The sequence below is a fragment of the Rattus norvegicus genome, chromosome 6, assembly GCF_021556685.1.
Source record: "Rattus norvegicus strain SHRSP/BbbUtx chromosome 6, alternate assembly SHRSP_T2T, whole genome shotgun sequence".
NCBI lineage: Eukaryota > Metazoa > Chordata > Mammalia > Rodentia > Muridae > Rattus > Rattus norvegicus.
The window spans coordinates 56,197,191-56,220,417 of NC_141539.1; the positions used below are offsets into that span (position 1 = coordinate 56,197,191).

The window sequence follows — 23,227 nt, forward strand, 5'->3', positions numbered from 1 at the left end:
AAGGCAGTTCCGAGCTGGTGGCTTGCTGGGACAATACACTCCTGCACTGGTGGCAGCATGTAAGGGAGGGAAGAAGAGCTCTAAACATCAGCCAGCTCCTTGGGGTCGGTTGTTTGTCACTGTGTGGCACCATCTTGTGCTCATTTATGTCCTTTGTCCAGCACTTGAGGGTCTTGTGCCAGTAATGGCGGAGAAAGGAGTCGGGCTAGAATTTGTACTGCAGGGAGTGGAGGGATGTCAAGCTTGTGAGTCTCTCTCTCCCCACTTCTCAGGGTATTTCTGATCCTTCCCACTATCCCACTGTCCTAGAACTGCCTACTTTTCTGCTTTCCCTCACCTTCCCTTCTCAGGCTTGGCCCAAAGGCAGGTCACCTGAGAGAAGCCCACAGCTTTTACTGGAGAGAACAGCAACGCAGGAAAAGTACCAGGGACAGCTCCCTGTGCACAGTCTTTCCTCTAGCTGGTGGTGAGTTCTTGGGATTCCTGGTACAAAAATTTTATCCCCTTCTCTTTCTTCTGCTGACATGGGGGCCTGTTCACCCAACACCCAGGATGTTTGCTTTGTGGCTAGCTCCCTTATGACCCACGAGGCCTTTAGAATTAATTCTCTGTTGGCTTCTTTTGCACAGCCTTTTTCTATCCTTCATGTTTCTGGTGGATTCTGCCTTAGACCCTGCCCGCGGGTATTGGTATCAGAGCCCAGCTGAAGTCCTAGAAGCATGAATGATACAGGAAATAATGGGAGGTAGAAGAAATTCCACATTAGGGGATCACATAAGAGATGAAGGAAGTAGCCTGGCTGGGGTATGGTTGCACAGTTAGGAAGCATCCATCATGAGTTAGCTGCCATGTTGGATATCATGTCAGCTCCGTGCATCTGTGGCATGTGGCTGCCTCACAGAACACACTTGACAACAACCTCTGATTCTAGAGGAGACGTGCAGACTGCCCTGTGAGCATGGGGGACGCGGGGCCATCTCTCCGGATTACCCCATCCCAGGCATCGGTCTGCTGAAGTCAGGAGCACTTCTCACAGAAACTGGAGGCCTTCTGTGTACTCTGCCATGCTTCTGCAATAAGAACCAGATCTACACCCTGAAAGACCTCATTTCCTTTTGTGAAGTAATATGGCATGTGTGTATGTGTAATATATCTCTCTATATATACACAGCGGGTATATAATATATATGCATGTAATATATGTGCATATACGATATACATATGTATATATACACACATGCATACGCACAGACTTGCCGAAGTATAATTTAGGTTGCATGAATTTTGCGACTTGTGAAGTTGTTACTTGGTACTTTTAAAAAGCATGGTAAAATGTATAAAATGCAAGTTACCATCTTAATCATTTTTAATGTACAGTAGTGTTGAGCATAATCACACTGTGTCGCACCCAACATAACGCCTCTTTTCATCTTGCAAAACTGAGATTCTAGACTGAGGCCGTGCCTCCCTCACCCCCCACCCCCAGCTCCTCCCTTACCCCATCTCCCTCACTCACTGCCTTTCTGTCTATGTGACTATAGCTACTGTGGGTGCCTTGCGTAAGTGGGATCCCTTGTTCGTCTCTTTGCTGCTGGCTTGGTTTACTCAGCATTCTGTCCTCAAGGTCCAGCTATGCGTCAGAGTTTCCGTTCTTCACAAAGCTAAAGATTAGACATCCAGATGTTGTATTAATAGCATTTCGTTTGTTCCCACCGTCTGGCTGTCTCACAAATAACAATGCCATGAACAGGAGTGTAAAGACGCCCCTTCAAGACGTCCTTTCTAAACCAGGAGGCTTGGGAAGTCTGTGATCACAGCACTTGGCTAATGGCGGCAGGACTATTAGGAGTTCAAGGCCAGCCTGGACTACTTGAGACAGTTTCTCAAAGGGGGGATAAAAGGTCCTGATTCCTGTAATCGGTGCTTATTTGAATTGAAGAAACAAGTCAAGAAGAATTATATTTCATAATTTTCCCCATAGCTTTGCATTTTCTGCCATTATGGTATCTTTTTATATTCTTAGTCTGTTTTCTGCTTCTGTGACAAAATGCCACAAATTGGATGAATTTATAAAGAACAGTGAGAAGACTCAGGGGTCCGATAACAAAAGGGCTGTCATCTGATGAGGACCTTCTTCCTGAGGTGCAGCATGCCAGTGGGTATCAGCTGATGAGGACCAGGAAGACTGAGAGCTCAGCTCTCTCTTCCTTTTACTATAAAGCTATCAGCCCCATTTGTAGACAGACAGACAGACACGCGCATGCACACACACACACACACACACACACACACACAGGACTTCATCTAATTATAATTACTTCTCAAAGACACCCCCCTGTTCTAAACACCGTCAGCATATGCATCTGGAGATTTAAGTTTCTAAACAAAGGTTGAGGGCTGCATTTAAACTATTGCAGACCTGAATGCCGATCTCACCAGGGAGTATCTATGTGACTTCTTGGCACGCTCCCCCCTGAGAGAGTTTCTGGGGCTCTTCTTCAGCAGTTAACAAGTGAGCACTTAGAGAATCACCACTGAACAGACAAGAACCACAGTTTAGCCCCATCTCTGTGACTCCAATATTCTGATCACGGAGAGAATCTGCTAGAGCCTTTGCCACTGTGCCCATTTCCCTTCTCTCAGACTTGAAATCCCAAGCCACCTTTCTGCGGGCCAAGAAAACACATGGCCCAAGGGGAAAGTCTAAAATGTTCAGCCCCAATTGGTTCTACTGCTGTGTGCCCACTGGCAAAGACCTATAACTAATGTCTGCGGTCCTGTTACAAAATCAGAAGGGTGGCAGAAAAGGACGCGTTGCAAAAACAATTTCATGAACAACTTGATCAAAGAAATGATCTGTGAACATGCGTTAGAGAAGCGAGAGCCAGACGTGTGGACAGATAGGATTCCTCCCTGCCAAAAACAACCTCTCTTTCATGCCCTACATTGTCTGTAGGCATGGGAGAGCCATATTCTCCGTCATTTGGTATTCAAACAGCTAACCCATCCCCACTCTCAGCTCAAAGACGATTGGGGAACTGAAGTGTTAGCAGGCTACCCTCCTGCCAGGAGAAAAGGGAACCTGGTTCAGAGACCAAAGCAAAACTTATTCATCTCATCTTTCAAAACACGGAGACACATCCCCCCATCTCCCCCACCCCCCTCCAGACACAGGGTCCTCCCCGCATTAAAGAGCAGCAGAAATCAAATGCACATCCGTTACTGGGAACTAGCAGGGGAGTGGGGCGAAGGTGACAGATTCTGAAGAATGAGTGCACACCTTTGTGCTCTCGCCTTCTTAAAATTCATCCTCTCACCTGCCAGTCTGGAGAATTGCCTATTTACATAACTAGCTGCCTAAAATGGAATATTGGATAATGGTACACGGCGGCTCACTCCATCTGAGCCATCCTCGGGACGCGAGCCCGATCCAGAAGCCCTCCGACAGCATGGTGTGCCCCTGGCTGGACAGCAGCCATGCTCTGTGTGATGTGAGCCTGTCAGTACTCGGGAGCTAAGCAGATGTCAGGCCCTGGATGGGGCTGGGGTGGGGAGACTCTCACAAGCAGGAGAATGGGGAGGGGGGGACCCGATTCCACAGTGGCAGGCTGTCTGCAGGGCACAGACAACCTGTCTTCCTGGGCTTCACTTCACAGTGGTGGCCTTGTTTTGCCCAAGGTGCTGTGTCAGAGAGGAGCACATAGAGGGCCCGAGAGGCGGGTGGAATCAGAGGATCCATGGGGACAGCCGGCCTGGGAGGTAATCAGTCTGCTCTTATCCACCCTGGGCACCGTGCCAGCCTCTCACCCCCTGCTGGCCCTTTACACGGGCACAAATCTACCTCCCATCGCAACGGGGGGAATCACGCTGCTTGCTTCCAGGAGGAGCATAAATAAGTGATAAGGAAGTGTTGTGATAACGGCAAGCGGGTGTAGCTCATCAGTGGACCGGGTCTATCAAAGAAAACAGCCGTGCATGTATGTTCCTTTATTTTTCAGCGTTCCAGTTCCCGTAGTCAGTTTAGAGAAAATCCCTAACCTAGTGAAGGCAGACGGTGCCAATGTCAAAATGAACTCTACAACCACTACCGCAGCCACTTCCTCCTCCTCCTCTGCCGTCTCCACCCCACCTTTAATTAAGCCCACCTTGATGTCCAAGTCCGTGCCACCTTCACCAGAGAAGACCTTAAATGGCAAGGGGACTCTGTCAGCCACCATAGACAAGAAGCACCCAAATGGCACCAAAAACAGCAACAAGCCTTACCGGAGACTTTCAGGTATGTGTCACTGTGGTTAGAGCCGGGCTCACGGTAAGACTGCAACGGAGGAGTCCATAACCAGTGGTGTGCTCGAAGAGCGAAACAGCTGTTTTGGCTTGAACAGCAATGTGAAGGGTAGCTGCAAGCAGGACCAGCACCTGAAGAAAGTACCAGGGAGACGGTGCTTTCATTCCCCCAACGCAGATAAGGTCCCCGGCCAAGTTTTGAATTTGGCTGAAGTTATCCTAGAAGTCCAGGAAGCAGAGGACTTTCTGTACCAATCGATAGTTGTAGACTCCAAGGGTCTTGTGAGCCTCATGGCCATACTGACATGGCTCCCACTAAAGTTTCACTGCTGTGAGGGAGGTCTGTCTGTGTGATAGCTGATAGCTCATGGCATGCTGAGTAGAACAGCTCATCAGGGACTGTGCTGCATGGGCAACTGTAACCTCTGCCCTCTGGCCTCTGGCTTTTTGGGTTGATTCTGCAGTTGCCACTGTGGCCGACTTCTCCCTGATAGTCAGGCTGGATTTCCTACTGGGAGCTTAGAGACCAGCGTAACAGATGGGGGTGCTGGGAGGTCTCTTGGGTCCCTGCTCAGCCCCTTGAACAGACACATGGCCACTCAGAGGTGACAGTTGCTGTTTTTAAAGGAGGATGTTTGCTTTGGGTGTGTTGTAGGACTAAACCTGGCTTGTTCTTCTTTCTCCAAATGACCAGAAGCCATGGCACTCATAGCTTGTGCACACACCATGGGTTCTCTGTAATGGTAGCTGGGCAAAACAAAGTACAGTGAAAGCCTTCCTTGAGAGAATGTATCTTCTGCATCAGGCATGGTTTTTAAGCACCCAAGGTGTGAGTAATTTTCATATCCTACTTCATATTTAATTGAACCTTCTGTCTTATATTTGTATTTAAATATTATTTTAAAAGTACTTGGGACTACCCAAAAGCATTCAAATGAAGCAGCCCTGTACCTCCCTCCAAGTCCTGTTCATCCACAATAACAATGAAGGGAGAACCTGGTAAGGCTTCTTCACGTTATGGATCAAGTCCTTCATTGCTAGCTGTCTTCCCAACGGAGTGTTCGTCCCAGTGTGGTGGGGAAGGGGTGGGAGTGGGGTCGGCCTGTGCAGTGTCCAGAGGCTATGATGGGTCTCTTATTGCTGCACTAATCCTACCTTGGCTTCTTCCAGCCTGTATCCTTATCTGAAGTGGGGGTGGGGAACTTTGTGTTTTGTGGGTTCTCTTGTCTCAGTAGGTCCTTTGCTAGTTTCTACCTCTCTCACACATTTCGACAGCCAACTTCTGTCCCTAGTCAAAACCCCATTCAATTCCAATGGGAGGTGCTGGTGTGTGTCTGGGCACAGGCCTGACTCTGACAGACCAAAGTGAAAGGCCTCCACTGCAGGCAGCCAGGCACCTGGTACTCCCTCACTCCCTTCCTCCCTCCCTCCCTCACTGCTGGACAAAGCTCTCACAGAGGAGGGAAGTGGGGTATTTCAATGGCCCTGGGGTGGGGAGTGCAGTTTGTACACAGCATCACGACTTCCCTCACAGACTCCTCCTGACCCTCAGACTTGAAAATAGAACATGTATTTATTATGCTTCAAGTTTATGCCAGCAAATGCTGACAGTTTCTGGCCTAGGAATTCTCTTCAGTTTGCTGCATTCAAGGCGCTCACCTTCCTAGAGACCTGGCACCCTTCCTAATCACCACCGTCCACCATTAAACATTACCACCCTTCGTACCCAGAGAACTGTGGTATTCCTGCTCCACAGGACTCTGGTGTTTGCAGGCACCCACAGAGACAGCACAGATTTTCCGAAAGCCTGGGGGGTGGGGTCCTGGAAAGGTTACCACCACACATGCCCACATTTTACAGGTGTGGTAAGTGTTCTTTGTAATCCCCAAAGAGATGAAGGACAACAGGAGGCATGAGGAAATCAGTTAGCAGTCGCTTCCATAGAAGCAGTCAACACCTCAGGCAGTCAGGACAGGAGGACAGCCCTCCCTCCCCCAGTCGTGTCTTATCCTCCTGTGCAGCCTCTGGACCGGGGCTATAGGCAAAGCGAGGTTTAAGGTTGGCAGCCTATGTCCCTTGTGCCTTCAAGTTCAACAGCGCCGAGGAGGACGGCCACACCTTCTCCTGCCCCTGCCCGAGGCACTGCCAATTCTTGTTCAGGGAAATGGCTTATCTGTGAGGCCTCCTGGAAAGCCTTCACCAAGGGCTTTGTAAAGCCTGGGGAAGGCCACCCTGACAAGTCAGTGAACATGCTCCCACCTTAAACGGATAAACCAGGAAGGCAGAGGCGGGGCTGGGGGACATGCATGGATTCTCCAGGCAGCCTGTGAAGGAAGCAGGCATCTTTAGGTCTCAGGTAGTGCGCTCTCTGCTCTGCAACTACTATGCCCAAAGCGCCAAGGACCTGCGGGACTCTTTTAAGTAAAATCATGTGTTTTCGAATAGCATGGTCCTACCCTCCCGCCCCCCTGCTCTCACCCTGTTCCCTGTGCTGCCCCGTACCCAGACTCAGAAAGTCTGGGTTCAGAAGGGAGCACCATTTTCCCCGAGTGGTTCTTGAGACATTTTAGCAGCTGGTTGGGGGAAGAAAAAAAAGATTGCCTGACAATGTCACACTTGTTGGTGCATATGTGCATTTTTTTAAAAAAATGTAGTCTTAATGCCAAATCCTATTTAGTCTCCTTTTTTTTCTTACATTTTTTGTTTGTTTCTTAAACCAGAGAGAGAATTTGACCCAAATAAACACTGTGGAGTATTGGATCCCGAGACAAAGAAACCTTGCACAAGATCCCTCACCTGCAAGGTATTTCTCTTTCCATAAAAAATACTTCCTGCTCTTGCTGGGGCCTTTGTCGAAATGTTTGCATGCCACTCTCTGCACACGGCAGGGTGTGCAACCTCGACACGACCTCCAGCTGTTCTTTGTAAGGCAAATGGCTTTCTTCTCTGTCCAGCATAGCATAGTGCCTGCCTCGATCCGGCTGGCTTTTTAAGGGGAAGAGAGGAAGAAAAAAAAAAAAACACCCTAGGCTTCCCGTGTTACTTGGGAGGCCAGACAGTAAATTGTATTTATAGGCACTCACAGGCGGTTCTAAAGCCTGCTACGTTTTAATGTATGCAGGAACGGCGGCGGCGGCGGCGGCAGCGCCCAGAAAGGCAGCCCGGAGGGGAGGATGCGATACTGCTCTCTCATCTAGCCACTCGGGGTGACCAGGGGACAGGCGGACCCCGGGCTTCCGCTACTGGGTAGCCTCAAGCCCCAGGTTTCCAACTGTCCTTCTAGTGCCTCTTGGGATCCAGGCTATGGCCCTGTCTGCCTGGTGGCCCTGAATGCATGGGCCAGCTGGAGCCTCCTACCCGCACCTGGATTGACTTTAGCCTTCCCTCGCGGGTGACTTTGATCCGAGGCTGTCCTGGGTTCTGCGCAGAAGCTGTTTCATGCTATTTGTCTGGAGGAAGCCTTGGCTTCTTAACACCTGGAGTGTAGGGCATGGTTGCGTTCGAGCGGTCTCTGCCTCTTCCCAGCCTCAGAACAGGAGCTGTTGCCTTGAAGTTGACTTTTCCAAGCACCTTTAAATGCCTGTGGTTGCAATTTCGGAAATGCAGGCCGTGGGGAAGCAGGTGTATGTGCTGATCAAAGAGGCTGTGCTTCTCATGTCTCTTCTCCTTAGACACACTCGCTGAGCCATCGGAGAGCAGTCCCAGGCCGGAAAAAGCAATTTGACCTCCTCCTGGCGGAGCACAAAGCCAAGTCGCGGGAGAAAGAAGTGAAAGAGCACCTTCTGACTTCTGCTAGGGAGATACTTCCGAACCCGCCTGGACCCGTGCCTGATGCTCTGCAAGGATCTTCCGGGAGCACGGTGGCAGAGCCAAAAGTAGCATCCCCACCAAAATCCAGGCCACTCAACTCTGTGCTTCCCAGGTAAGTCGGCATGAGCATCGAAGCAGCCCCAGCCCTCAGTCCAGGCCCTCTCTTCCTTGCCAGCTGTTTTGTGTGTGGCCCGATGGTTCTTTGATGAGATATTTTACCCCAACCCCCAAAGGCTCTGTGAAGTTTAAATAGGATCCTGCGCCTAAGGGGGGCTCAGCCTGATGCCTGCCACATGGCACTCAACAGATTCTCCCGCTGTAGCCGTCAGCCTTCCGAGCAGACCTTTTTATCAGACTGTGTGTTTTTAACAGAGTCAGAATGAGCTGGAATAAACGCTGGAAGATTGGCACTTCAACCACCAGGCAACTTCCAGGCTGCCTGCGTTTTTAGGTTATTTGAAGACTCCCAGGGCAGAAAGGGGAAGCCTGGATGAGTAGTTTAGAATAACTTATAAGCTCCAGAGACCTCTTGCCCACTTGTCACACTTTCTTACGACTTGTTTTCACCACTTCCCTACCGTCAGGATGAAGGGCAGAGCTCTTGAAGGTGAGCCACCTGCTTGGGGTTTCACTTGGTTGCACTGAATGGAAAGGAAAAAAAAAAAAAAACAGCTCTGAGAGACCATCCATAGAAAAGGGCAGGGAGTTGTTGGCTTTTAAAGCAAACATCTGTTTGGTAGCAGTTTTTCGTGATCTTCTACCTGTTGCAGTCTGAGGCAGAGTGGTCCCGGTCCTGCAGCAGAGTCCAGCTACAGTTAGAGTCAAGTTCATCCTCAGGCACTCAGGCACGGAGAACCTTACCTGACAGTGGAAACTCCCAGGTCAATGACCACCACCACACCTTTCTATCACTGTAGTCATTTGTGTTATTGCAACCCCCTTCTTGGCAAGAGCATTTTATAATTACTTCTCACTGTAATGCCAGGTATGGGTCAAAGGTGTAAACCCTTCTTTTAGAGTTGAGGAGACAATTCCATCCCAAAGGTCTGGACTTCAGCTGTATTAAGCAGTAGCTCCCCATTCTCCAAGACCCTTTGAGTCTCAGAGACTATACAAGGGTTTTCTCATGTTTTCCTTTGATCAAGTTTCATTTATAAATTGGGCACAGTAAACTAATAATAAAACAGAATAGAACAATTGCAAAAATAGATTGTATCCAAATCACTGGCATTACTTATCTTTGGGACCATGATTAAATAAAACAAAGGTTACTAGATTTCACACACTGCTATACTGTTGCAGTTGGTCTGGAAGTGGCTGCTAAGGGACTAGTGGGGTCAACACATGGACACATTGTCAACAGTGATTGGTATCCTGGAGGGGACAGAGCCAGATGTTCAGCATTTCATCACACTACTCAGAACTTCAAACGTATGAGCTGCCTATGGATATAATTTTCCATTTAATATTCTTAGTCCTCACTTGGCCATGAGTGACTGGAAAAGAGCAGTCCTGAGAAAGAGCAGACTGTGTATAATGACTTTCAAATCCTTTGTAGCTACTGAACATTATTTTTCCATTACAACTCATCCTTCCACACTACCTGACAGTGCAGACTCACCTCTACCTGAAGCTGCATGTACCCAGGGCCAATACCCCCCAGACCACAATGGACTCTTGAAGGGTTCCCCAAGCAAAATTAGTTTGATAGCTCTTTTGTTGTGGGGAATGAGAAGGAGTCTCATGAAACCCAGACTGGCCTGGATTAAACTGAACTTAAGACTGAACTTAAACTCCCCATCATTTTAGCTCCCCCTTCTGAATGCTGGTTCCCTGCGCGCCTTGTGAAAGCCAACGTAGATGACTCTTCCATGAAACACTTCTCCAAAGTTTCAGCCGATGGCCCCTTTTTGGTCAGTGGTGTCTAAGCCAACAGAGAAGAGCCAAAACAGAACAGGCAGGGAAGCTGTAAGGGTCTGCTTAGCTTCGCACCTTGTGCTGTGGTTTTTTGGGAGAACGTCCACTTATAGGAAACACCAGGCATTTATGTCCTCTTTGGGAAGCAGGAGATCTGGATGAACTTTATTTTGAAATGAATGTCTTTACAAAGAAAAGAGACAAAGTGTTATGACAAGCATTTGTGAGAGAATCACTCTTTAGGACAGGGCTAGACTCTTGCAAAGTGAACAAATGGGAACAAAGTCCTCAGGTTGAAAAGTCATGGTCAGAATCTAACATCAGAGCCACACAAAACCTTCAAGAGCATGCACTTCTTACTCCAATTAATGATATATGTAATAATATTCTTTCCATCAATACTAATTTTTATAACCCTTTTTCAATTATAAATTTTCTTTATAGAGAACAGTAACATATATTATTCATCTTTTCAATGACCTTAAGTCCAACCTATTCTTGTCAAGGATTGCTAACAAAGAAACTTGGGTCTAGAGTTTGAAAATCTTAGCTTTTTTTAAAGAAAAAAAAAAAGATTTATTTACTTATTATATATGAGTACCCTGTTGCTGCCTTCAGACACACAGAAGAGGGCGCCAGATCTCATTTACAGATGGTTGTGAGCCACCATGTGGTTGCTGGGATTTAAACTCAGGACCTCTGGAAGAGCAGTTGATGCTCTTAAACCACTGAGCCATCTCTCCAGCCCTGAAAATCCTAACTTAGGTTGATCTTGGTGGCATACACCTGTCCTCACACTAATTGGGATATCAAGAGTTTAACACCAGCCTTGGCTAGACCGTGAGTTGGTTACACATTAAATTAGATAAGAAGAATTGCACTAGAGTTCGAAGTAGAGCCCTCACCTCCATGCTTCCTAACTAGATAAGCTTATCCACGGATTCCCTCCAGACTCAGATTGTCCAGCCATTTAGTGATGGGACCAGAAAGACTGCTTAGTGACTTAGAGCAATTACTGCCTTTCTTGTTTTCTTTCTTTTTAGACAGGGTCTATCTACATAACCCTGGCTGTGCTGGAACTCACTATGTATGTAGATCAGGCTGGCCTTGAACTCACAGAGATCTGCCTCCCAAAGGCTGGGGTTAAGAGTAAATGCTACCATACCCAGCACTGACTGCTCTTGCAGCAGACCCTGGTTCAGTTGTCAGCCCCCACCTGACAGCTCATGACCGAGAACCCCAATTCCAGACAATGTGATTCTCTCAGGCCCCTAAGAGCAATGGGCACACATGTGATGCACATAAGCAAATGCCCCTAACCATAGCCATTTTGCTTTGCTATAAAAATGTATCTGACACTGGGCAACTTATAAAGAAAAGAGGTTTATCAGGCTCATAATTCTAGTGGCTCCAAAGTCCAAGCAGCAGGCGCCAGCCTCTCTTAGCACCTCTCTGGCTGTGTTATGCATAGGGGAGCAGCAGAAAGGCAAAATGCTGTCTGCAGAGAGAACACATGTGTGGTGGCTTGAATGTGCCTGGTCCACGGGAAGTAGCACGATTGGGAGGTATGGCCTTGTTGGAGGAAGTGTGCCACCGTGTAGGTGGGCTTTGGGGTTTCTTAGTGCTCAAGCTCCTCCTATTGCAGAAAAGAGTCCCCTTCTGGCTGCCCTAGGAAGACAGTCTTCTTCTGTCTGCCTGTGGATTGTAAGAACGTAGAACTCTTGGCTTCTCTAGCACCAAGTCTGCCTGCACGATGCCATGTTTCCCACCATGATGATAATAGACTGAACCTCTGAGACTTTAAACCAGCCCCACGTAAAAGTCTGCCTTTATAAGAGTTGCCTTGGTCAGGATGTCTCCTCACAGCAATAAAACCTTAACTAAGACAGAGAAGTTGGTGCCAGAAGGAGGGGCTATTATGGTTGGAAAAGCTAAATGGAAGGCTTTAGAATTACTTCTGTCAAAGAAAATAGTGAGTCAAAAAATAGTCTTATATCCCTAGAGGAATTGTAGAAATAAGTCTCACTATCAAGGCCCTGAAAGGTGCAGGGGTGTGGTTCCCACCACATCTCCCTTTATGTCTTCTTTCTGGCCAGTGCAGAAGACAGATGGATCATGGAGAATGACAGTTGACTATCAAAAATTAAATCAAGTAATAATTCTGATTGCAGCTGCTGCAGCTGATGTAGTATCCTTACTTGAGTACTAGGAGACATCAACGCCCACCTACACAATGACACACTTCCTCCGACAGGGCCACACCTCCTATAAGTGATACTCCCCACGGGCCAAGCATATTCAACTACCACAACATGTATGAACAAGGAGATGAGGCCAGAGGTCAGGCTCCCTCTTGTATAGAAAGTTGGTGCCTTCAAAACCTAGTTATTTCCCTTGGACTACAGCCTGAAGATTCCACCACTTCAAAAACACCACCTTGGGAGCCAAGCTTACAAAATACAAGCCTTTGAGAAACAGTCTACCTCCAAATTATAACACACAACCATTGACTCCATTTCTTTGTCCTCTAAGGGAACACATTTCTTGCCCTCGAAGAGGCCAAGGATTATGTATCCTAGCCCATTTAGACGCATCTAAACTCAACTGGAGTTGGAGAGGAGAGCAAGGAGTCCATCTGGGTTGTGACAGGCCACGCTCTATCTCCTAGTGGGAAGAAGGAGAGATCGGCTGTATAAACTGGCCAACCCCAATGGCTCTTATACTGCCAGAGGTGATGTGGAGACAGGCAGATGGTCCTAAATTGATGACTGAGGACAGGGATATGAGGACAGGAGTACATTGGGAGAATCTTCTTGGCACATTGCATAGTCTCGCTGTCCCTGGCTTCTGCATCTGTGCCTTCTAGGTCTGCAGACTTTGAAGTCAACAGACAGCTGCAGCTGGTCTCATTTCCTTCTTTTGTTTTTGTTTATTTGTTGTTTAAGATTTGTTTTTATTTTATGGCGCGTGTGTGTGTGTGTGTGTGTGTGTGTGTGTGTGTGTGTGTGTGTGTGTGAGTTATGCTCTGTCCAACATGGGTCCTCTGAAAGGGCAAGCACTACTAACTGTGGAGCCATCTCTCCAGCTCCGTCCGTTGGTTTATTTTTGTTTTGATGGAGGGGGAGACAAGGTCTTGCTATGTAGCCCAGGTTAGCCTCAATGTCACTATTTAGTCTAGGTCCCAAAAATTGTAATTCTCGGCTGGGTGATGCACACCTTTCGGGCAGGGGCCCAGCCTGGTCCACAAATAGAAGTTCTAGGGCATTGCCAGGAGTCTGTACAAATACCCTATCTCAGAGCAAAAACAAAGGAAAAGGGGCATTTGTGCCACACACGTCCATAGACCACCTCGTCTCTGTGTTCAGAGCTGGTTCTCCCAATTCAGGGTCTTGCACAGCACTCCTTCTGAGGAGTTTCCTCCGCCCACCTCCTCCCTGCTCTTATCTGGCAACCAGGACTTACTACTGAGTGTTTCAACCATCTGTTCTTTAATTAAACTTCATTTTTATCAAAGTTATATGGGTTCATGGTTCAAAAATCAAAAAGTGCCTGCAAACTTAGCAGCAGCAGCTCCGGCCAGTGGGGTGCATTCCGCTTGGATCCTGCCCCGCACTTCCCTTCTCTGCCCTGCCTCTTCCCTTTGATGGAGTAGTTCCTTCAGTAGCTGCCTGTGAAGAGGTTCATGGGAGATCAGTTTTAGAGTCCTCACCCAGCAAGCACATTTTCATTCTGCCTTCCTGCTGAATTGATGATCTCTGTGAGTATACAACTGGACTGGAAAGCCTTTCCCTGAAGAATTTTGAAGACACTTCCCATGACAGCTAGCAGGAGGAGGCTCTCCTATGAGGCCTAAGATCCTGACTCCCGGATAAGCTTTTACCTCCAAAGCAAAGCATGGGGCACTGAAAGTTTCCAGGGTTGGGTTTTTTTTTTTTTTGTTTGTTTGTTTTTGGTTTTTTGTTTTTTGTTTTTAGTTTTTGTTTTTTGTTTTTTTGCTTTTTTTTTTTGGTTTGACATTTTTTCTTTTATTGGATATTTATTTTAATTTACATTTCCCCTTTCCCAGTTTTCCCTCCAGAAACCCACTATCTCCCCCTGCTTCTATGACTGCTCTGCCACTCCCTCCCACCCACTCCTGACATTCTCCTACACTGGGGAAATGAGCCTTCACAGGAAGGACCCTCCCATAGATTCCCAACAAGGCCATCCTCTGCTACATATGCAGCTGGAGCCATGGGTCATCCCTGTGTACTCTGGGGATGGTGGTTTAATCCCTGGGAGCTCTAAGGGACTGGTTGGTTGGTATTGTTGTCCTTTAGTCCTTTCTCTAACTCCTCTAATTGGGACCCCATTCTCAGTTCAGTGGTTGGCTGTGAGCATTCGCCTTTGTATTTGTCAGGCTCTGGCAGAGCCTCTCAGGAGTCAGCTCTATCAGGCTCCTGTCAGCACGCACTCCTTGGCATCAGCAATACTGTCTAGGTTTGGTGGCTGTATGTATATGGCTGGATCCCTGGTTTGTGCAGTCTCTGAATGGCCTTTCCTTCAGTCTCTGCTCTAAACTTTGTCTCCATATCTCCTCCTGTGAGTATTTTTGTTACCCCTTCTAAAAAGGACTGAAGCATCCACACTTTGGTCTTCCTTCTTGAGCTTCATGTGGTCTGTGAATTGTATCTTGGGTATTCTGAGCTTGGGGCTAATATCCACTTCTCAGTGAGTGCATACCATGTGTGTTTTTCTGTGATTGGGTTACCTCACTCAGGATGATATTTTCCAGTCCCAACCATTGGCCTACGAATTTCATAAAGTCGTTGTTTTTGATAGCTGAGTAATATTCCATTGTGTAGATGTACCACATTTTCTGTATCCATTCCTCTGTTGAAGGGCATCTGGGTTCTTCCCAGCTTCTGGCTATTATAAATAAGGCTGCTATGAACATAGTGGAGCACGTGTCTTTTTTATATGTTGGGGCATCTTGTGGGTATATGCCCAAGAGAGGTATAGCTGGATCCTCAGGTAGTTCAATGTCCAATTTTCTGAGGAACCTCCAGACTGATTTCCAGAATGGTTTTACCAGTCTGCAATCCCACCAACAATGGAGGAGTGTTCCTCTTTCTCCACATCCTGGCCAGCATCTGCTGTCACCTGAGTTTTGATCTTAGCCATTCTCACTGGTGTGAGGTGTAATCTCAGGGTTGTTTTGATTTGCATTTCCCTGGTGACTACGGATGCTGAACATGTCTTATTGGAAACTGAGTGTCACTCAGTAGCCCAGGCTGACTTTGAACTTGAGACCTTCCTGCCTCTGCCTTTCAAGTGCACCATCATGTCACAGGCAACAGACATCTCTCTTTCCGTAGCTCTTTTTCTCTTCGTTGGAGTGGATACTTGCGAGTTCTAAACAATGTGTAAATGCCTGTCCTCCCCTCTCCCCCTCTCCTCCCCTCCTCTGCTCCCCTCCCTTCCCCTCCCCTCCCCTCTCCCCCTCTGCTCCCCTCCCCTCCCCTCCCCTCCCCTCCTCTCCTCCCCTCCCCTTCCCTCCCCTCCCCTCCTCTCCTCCCCTCCCCTCCTCTCCTCCCCTCCTCTGCTCCCCTCCCCTCCCCTCCCTTCCCCTCCCCTCCCCTCCCCTCCCCTCGTATGGTTTCCTATTGCATCTTAGACACATTTCTTCCCAGTGTTGTCTTGTACTTTCCTTTCTTTGGCTTCTTTTTAGTGGAATGTTGGACACCTTTTTTCTGACCTTTTAACTGACTTTCTTCTTTAAATTTCTTTGCAGTTTGGTATTTATTGCAGAATCATTCAAAATACACAGACATGAACACAATTTTATGTATGGGTGAATACATAACATTTGGGGCCAGGTCTAGCTGTACGTACCTATAATTCCAACACTTGAAAGGCTGAAGCAAGGAGCTTTTGACTTCAAAGGTAGCTTTGGCGGCTACGCTGTCAAGAGAGAAGTCCGCTTTGTGTGTGTTGGGGTGAGGGGCTGTAGGTACCTGCCTGTCAGCCCAGCACTTTGAAGGTAGAAGGCGCCCTCAGTTGAGGTGAACTTGAAGCATCCCGATCTACATGTGACCCTGCCTTTAAAAGCATTCACAACAAAAGCAAAAGAACGGTTGTTATGTATAACATAACGAAATACTGTTCAGCCACACAATGGTGGACAGTCTAGCCGTTTTCAGCAACGTGAATAAACTTTGAGGTGGTTCTGTTAACCAAAACGAGTCCAAAAAAAATATTCTGCGAATCCACTTTTTGTTGACCCTTTTAGAAAGTTAAACTCAGAAATACAAGGCAGGAGCCAGGCACAGTAGTGTGGCCCTGTAATTCCCACAGCAGGAGAGTGAGGCAGGAGGACTGTGAGGACAGCCTGAGCTGCATAGCAAGGCACTGTGGTAAGCTCCCACCTCCGATAAATAAATGGAAATGGAGGGAAGGACAGGGCAGGGAAACCAGGGGAAGGAAGAGATAGACTACAATGTTAGTGACCCGCTGTGCCATGGAGGAATGGCAGGTGACAGGACAGGCCCAGGTTCAGAGCGAGTTATTGGGGACACAGTGCCAAATGGTGACTGTGTTACAGATCTAAATGTCACTGTAGAAACCAAAGCCAAATCAAACCAACAACAACAACAAAAAAGACATCTGTGCGGGGCCTGGTGGCACGGGTGTAGCCCCAGCCGCCCCACAGGCTGAAGCAGGAAAATCCAAAGCTCAAGAGTGAGTTCAAGGCCAGCCTGAGTAACTTGACAAAAGCCTGACCCCAAATAAACTGGAAAAGAAGGTGTTCCAGCTCGCGGCAGAACACTTTTCTAACTGGCGTGTAGCTCTGAGTTTAACCCCTAGTAGACAATAGGAGGGTAACTCTAAGAAACAATGTACCAGTATATTAATTTTTTAAGTAACTTGCTTGGGGAAATGATCTCACAAAATGCACATATATTAGCAGTGTGTGGTAGCCCAGGCCTGACCCCGCCCCCCATCACTTGGGAGATAGCAAGTGAACAATCGTGGTCATCCTCCATGACACGGCCAGCCTGGGCTACATGAGACCCTATTACCACGATGTATATCTGTAAAACAGGGCAAAAATGAAAACAAGAAAACAAGACGTTCTTCGGTCCCTTTCTTAACACATATGGTCATACTGCTAACTCCCTTTTTTTTTTGTTTCTGTTTTCCAATGTTTGTTATGAAATTTCCCCCACATGCTGGAAAGCAATAATATGTTGATGAATACTTACCTAACCTAACAGTTGTTATTTTAATATTTTATAGTTTCACTGTGATGTATTCTTGTTAGTGTCTTTTGACTTACACAGACCATAAGTTTTCACTTGTAAAGACTTCTTCTTACGAAAGTGAAAGTAGCTAGTGGTTGTGGCACTTGCCAGTGGGATGTGCTAAGAGTCTGCAGGCAGGTAAGATCATGGGTTCAAGGCCAGCCTAGGTTACGTGCTCTGCATTTTGCCAGGCTAAGTGGTGCATGTCTTTAATCCCAGCACTCTGGAGGACAGGCAGGCAGATCTCTGCATGTCTGAAGCCAGCTTGGTCTACATAGAGAATTCTAGGCCAACCAGGGCTGCATAGAGACCCTTGTGTCATAGAACAAAACAGAGCAAAGCAAAACAAAACAAAAAGCGACTTCCTGTATAACCAAGATGCAATTTACAAAATCCAGTTTACCTTTATCCTGGAGGACAAGGTCAAGGAGGGTTTGCTATGATGGCTGAACTACTACCCAAGAGGCTTTTAGAAAATTTAGAAACAAATGTCTAGGGTTAGGTTCGTGTCCAGTTCCCAACACTTGAATAGCAGTTTACAACCATCTGTAAGATCAGGACCCAGTGTTTTGTTTTGTTTTTTTTCTCTTTGGCCCTTCAGACGCCCAGGTACACAAGTGATGAACAGATATACATGCAGACAGTATTCCCCTACACATAAAATAAAATAATTTTTTTTAGAAGTCTGTTTCAGTGGCTGGGAGTAGAGTGTGACTCAGTTGGTAGAATGCTTGCCTAACGAGTTCAAAGCTCCTGACTTTAATCCCCTGCCTCGACCCGGCGTGGTGTTGTACACCTATGACCCCAGATACTCAGGAGGTAAAGACAAGAGACTCAGAAGTTTAAGGTCATCCTTGACTACTTAGCGAGTTCAAGGCCTGAGATACTTGAGATCTGATCTCAAATCCTGTTGATTAAAAAAAGCATGTATGCACACTAAGGAAGTCTGGAAGGACATAACCAAAATGCCGATAACACTTGATCTTGGGTGAGTGTTTGTAGAAGATCTCCCAGAAGTCAGTCACTAGACTGAGCATAAGCTCATATGTCGCAATCCCCCTGCTCACACTAGGGGTTTCCCCTTGCAGTTGCATTGTGCTCCAGGGGCAGCAAGCCAGAGAGTACCATACTGCTAGCGGTAGTGGGTCCCTGCAGAGAGCTATCAACCCTGCAGCTTAATTTTCTCCGTTTAGAAAGTTGCCATTGGCTGGCCCTCCCTGACATCGTGACACGCCATTGGCTCGCCCTCCCTGACATCGTGGCAGGCCATTGGCTCGCCCTCCCTGACATCGTGGCAGACCATTGGCTCGTCCTCCCTGACAACGGCGGCAGGGCTGCTTTTCAAAGGTGGTGTGAAATGGGAGGGTCTGATATCCTCAAGAAAACCTGTTCTCTGTGTTCTCCCCTCTCACCCTTAGACCATCATCTGCGAACAGCATAAGCAGCAGTGCATCTTCAAACCACAGCGGCTACACTCCAGAGCCCCCTCTACCCCCAGCTGGAGGCGACCTTGCCAGCCGACTGTCCAGTGATGAAGGGGAGATGGACGGAGCCGACGAATCCGAGAAGTTAGACTGTCAGTTCTCCACGCACCACCCCAGACCTCTTGCGGTAGGCCTCCTCCGTCCCTTCCATGCCGTGTGCCCTTCATGCTTCGAAGGCCCCTTGGTGATGGCAACAGAGGCCTGTATTCCTAAGGAAAGGGCTCCAGAGTATAGCCTCATCTGAGAGCTTTCTTTCCTGAAGGTGTAATGGCATACGAGAGGTCCTTGAACATCATGGAATGACATGAAGGGGCTCCCCACTGGCTGTATATAATCCCTTAAGAATGCTTGAGAAATGGTGTTTATATAAGTGCTCTTGGGAGTCAACCTTCTGATCTTGCACATCTAAAATCAGAGCCTCTGGTCCTGGGTTAGCCAGATGCACCCGCTCTAGAAGCTGTCTTAGCGGCAACACAGGTACCCAGCTTTCTTCATTCTCCTGATGGTCCTTTGTCTGACTGTTGTTAGTGTGACCATATGGCAACAGAGCCGGTGGTAGGGACAGTGTTTCACATCACCAGGATTATTTATCAATGAAAGCTGTTTGAGGGAATGACTTTAACAATTGAGATGGTCATTGATGTCGTAAGGGGAAATGAAGGCGTCAGTTGGAAGCCTGTTCACATTTGCCTTATAGTCTTCTAAGAGAGGAAGTGGCCAATGTAACAGTTACAGGGCCCAGTGCTGTGTCCCTGGTAATATGGCCCTCATAGTGGTTTGTTCTGGTGCCAGCCTGAGCCTTCAGGATTACCTCTGACTGACCCTAGATCTGAGGAGTTTTGCAAGTGAACTCAGTCCTGCTAGAAGACCAGGTTGGTCCTTCCTCCTCCACACGTTTGCCGCTTCCCATTTCTGGAGGTGACGGTGACCTGTGGCTCACCTGTAACCTGTGACTCTGCCAGTACTGAAGTAGGAGGGACCAGTTGTAATGATTTTGTCTGCAGTTGTAGAAAACCCAGTGCCTCCATACTCACATAGGAACATTTCATTATCCTACATGGCAAGAAGTCTAGAGGTATTACACTTACAGCCTTGGTCCAGTCTCTACTACGTCCCTACACGTCTTTGCTGCTCACATTTTAATACATTGACTGAGGCTCCTGTGTCACATCGGCACCTGGTGACATTCTAAACGGAGAGGAAGGGGACACACACAAGAAGGGGTCTTCCAAGATGATACGTTTTCTTCATTTACAAAGCAAGAGCTTCCCATGAAACCCCGACAGATGCCTCTGTATGTAGTAGAACGCTGCTGTGACATGTCTACTGCTACACAGACAGGTGGCAGAGAGAAAAAGGAGTGAGGTGACTCGGCTGTGCCTCATTCCAAGGTCTGGGAGGAGAGGCGTCTTCTCTGTAACTGCTGCACACACGATATCAAGACCAAAGTGTGGCTGTGTCAGCGAAGAGAAGCCAGGGCCAAGTAAGGCAGGACACTGCAGAGGACAGGGGCAGCAGGATCTGCCCAAGGCACACAGTGCCAGCTTCCTTAGCTATCTGGCCTCAAATCTAAGTTGTATTGGATATGCTGGTGGCCCAAACCAAAGGGGCCTCCAGTTCCCAAGTCTGAAAGAGATACTGGCCTCTCCCAAAAGGCCAGGATCTGGAGAGCATCAAGAAGTCTGTCCACAGGGCAATCTTTAGGAGATTAGCCACCTTCGCAGGGCATTATAGGCCCTTAACGTCTGCTGACCAAAATGGAAAAACCACGATTTGTTTCTTTGCTTTGTCCTTTTTTTCCCCCTCATGAACAACAACTGACACATTAAATCATATATATATATGTGTATATATATATATATACACACACATACATGTATACATACATACATACACACACACACACACACACACACACACACACACACACACACACACACATATGTATGTATTAACCCTCCCCGAATGTGTCCTTAGCAATTGGGATGATAAAGGAAGTGATAGTTAAACCATAAACAGAGGTGGAGACCAGCTTCTGTGCTAAAGAGTTACCATGTAGGTTTTCCTCCTTGGTCAGCAAGAAGGTGCTGGAGTAGTTTGTGGTACCAGACTTTGTGGGTAGCAGGGTTTTAACAAAGAACAAAGGGAAGACCCTGCAGTTCCTCCTGTGAATGGTTCCAAAGGCTCCTCCAGGATGCCTTTGCGGATTGGGTGCCAATTCAGCACTGAGTCTGGGCTTGCAGCCAGGGAGCTACTGGAGGCTTGGGGGATGGGGAAAGTGCTATCTGAATTGTAGAGTCATTTGCAGACCTTCCTGAGCTCTAGACCCACCAAATGTCACCTTCTGGGAGGTTGCTTCTCGCATTGCTGTCTACCGGCCTCCAGTTGTCCCACATCACAATCAGTGTTTTTTAAAGGCCTGAATATTTCACTTGAAGGTTTTAAATTCAATGGTTTACTTTAAACATTTCTGGGGAACTTTTTAGTCCACTTTTTTTTAAAAAAAAGTGGGTTTTTTGTTTTTGTTTTTCAAAAGATGGTCTCGCTATGTAGCTTTGTACTCATAATTCTGCTTCAGCTGTCAAAATCCTATTCCCCCTTTTAGAATTCCTAATCTCTGTGATCCTTTTACTGAGGAGGAAGAGAACCAAGTCCCCACACTTTAAACACTGATAGGCATCACATATGTAATTGTGTATATATAACAAGTCTAAGGGATCTCTGTTGTGGATTGCCTTGGTGCTGTGTTTGTATTTTGATGTTAATTCTGCTTCCTGAAGAGGGGCTTCTCCCCCCCCACACACACACATACACAAGGAGCAATCACATACTCAGGTGATTCCTTGTGAACCTTCTCCCCATGTTAACTGGTGAAATAAAGGCTAGAGCCTGTGATTGGACGGTGGGAGGGAAATGTGGGGCTGGAAGTTTTAGAGAAGGAGAGAGAAGGAGGAAGAAGAGACAGGCAACAGATTTCATACAATGTATAGTAGATGTACCATCAGTATTCACAGTGGGAGGAGCAGTCAAATGAGGCCATAAGCAATGAGACTTATACATTGGATATCTGTCTTAGTTAGAGTCTCATTGGTGTGACCCTAGACCAAGGCAACCCTTATACGGACACTTAATTGGGGTTGACTTATAGGTTCAGAGATTCCGTCCATTATCATCAAGGTGGGAACGTGGCAGCATCCAGGCAGGCATGGTGCAGGAGGACCTGAGAGTTCTACGTCTTCATCTGAAAACTCCTAGAAGACTGGCTCCCAGGCATCTAGGAGGAGGGTCTTCAAGCCCATGCCCACAGTGACACACTTACTCCCACAAGGCCACACCTCCTAATGGTGTTATGCCCTGGACCAAGCATAGACAAACCGTCACAGCATCAAAGGATAGGATCACGGTTTCCAAAGGGGGAAGCAGCAGACAGAGGGGACTGGGTACGTAAGAGCTTAGAGTTGTGATGTGCTCCTAGGCATCTCACGAGAGCAGATGAAGGATGCAGACGTGGCAGATCGATCTCTATGAGTTCAAGGCCAGCTTGGTCTTCACAGTGAGTTCCAGGATAACCAGAGCTACACAGTGAGACCCTGTCTCGGGAAAACAAAACAAAACACAATCAAACAACAAACAAACAAACAAGAAGTGTTTTAGGGGTTAGAGAGATGCCAGCCATTAAGAGCATTGGCTGCTCTCTCAGAGGAAGGACCCAGGTTCAATTCCAAACACCTACATGGCAGCTCACAACTATCTGTAACTTCTCTGAGGTATCTCACGCTCACACACACACACACACACACACACACACACACACACACACACACATATATATATTTCTTTGAAAAAGAAAAAGCATGCAGATGCTGTTGGACTGACACAGAACAGCAGTTCACCTGCAGGAAGTTCTGTGGCATCGGATGGGAGGAACCAGCCTGTTACACCCCTAAAATGGAGGCAGGGAATCCCAAGTTCCTCGAGATGACGGGAGGTGTGATGATCAGGTGGAGCTTCAAAGGCTCCCTGGGTGCAATTGCTCTCTTGTTTTCTATCCTAAAATGCCGGCCCCAGCCCGGAAGTAAAGAGCGTGGCCCTCCATGCTGCAGAAAACTGAACGGCACAATCACCAGCTTGAATGTGAGCTTCTGCTGGGGATCCAGAACTCCAAGTACAACCTCGCAGGAATATTTCTGGCTTCAGTACCAGTCGCTTCTTTTCTTTTGAGTAAAATGGTACCCCAGTGTGTTTTTATGCAAATGTTATTTTTTTCTCTGTGTGGCTTATTAACCTGTAATCAAAATTAAAATGTTTTTTTTCTCCCCTCACAGTTCTGCTCATTTGGGAGTCGCCTCATGGGACGAGGATACTATGTGTTTGATAGAAGATGGGATCGATTTCGCTTCGCACTGAACTCCATGGTAGAAAAACACTTGAATTCGCAGATGTGGAAGT

The 23,227-nt window shown here is 47.4% G+C and overlaps 1 protein-coding gene across 49 annotated transcripts in view; it reads left to right on the forward strand.

Annotated features, from left to right (window-relative positions):
* Atxn7l1 (ataxin 7-like 1) overlaps positions 1-23,227 on the forward strand; it is a 224,316-nt gene that overhangs the window by 188,065 nt on the left and 13,024 nt on the right. For 28 of the 49 annotated variants that reach the window (XR_015622009.1, NM_001427851.1, XM_087553735.1 and 25 more), the window contains 5 exon segments: positions 3,999-4,276; positions 7,005-7,087; positions 7,956-8,206; positions 18,713-18,905; positions 23,104-23,225. Coding sequence is in view for 48 of the 49 variants with exons in the window: in NM_001427851.1 (NP_001414780.1) it covers positions 3,999-4,276; positions 7,005-7,087; positions 7,956-8,206; positions 18,713-18,905; positions 23,104-23,225 (927 nt within the window). In the remaining variant the exon portion in view is untranslated. 49 annotated transcript variants of the gene reach the window in all.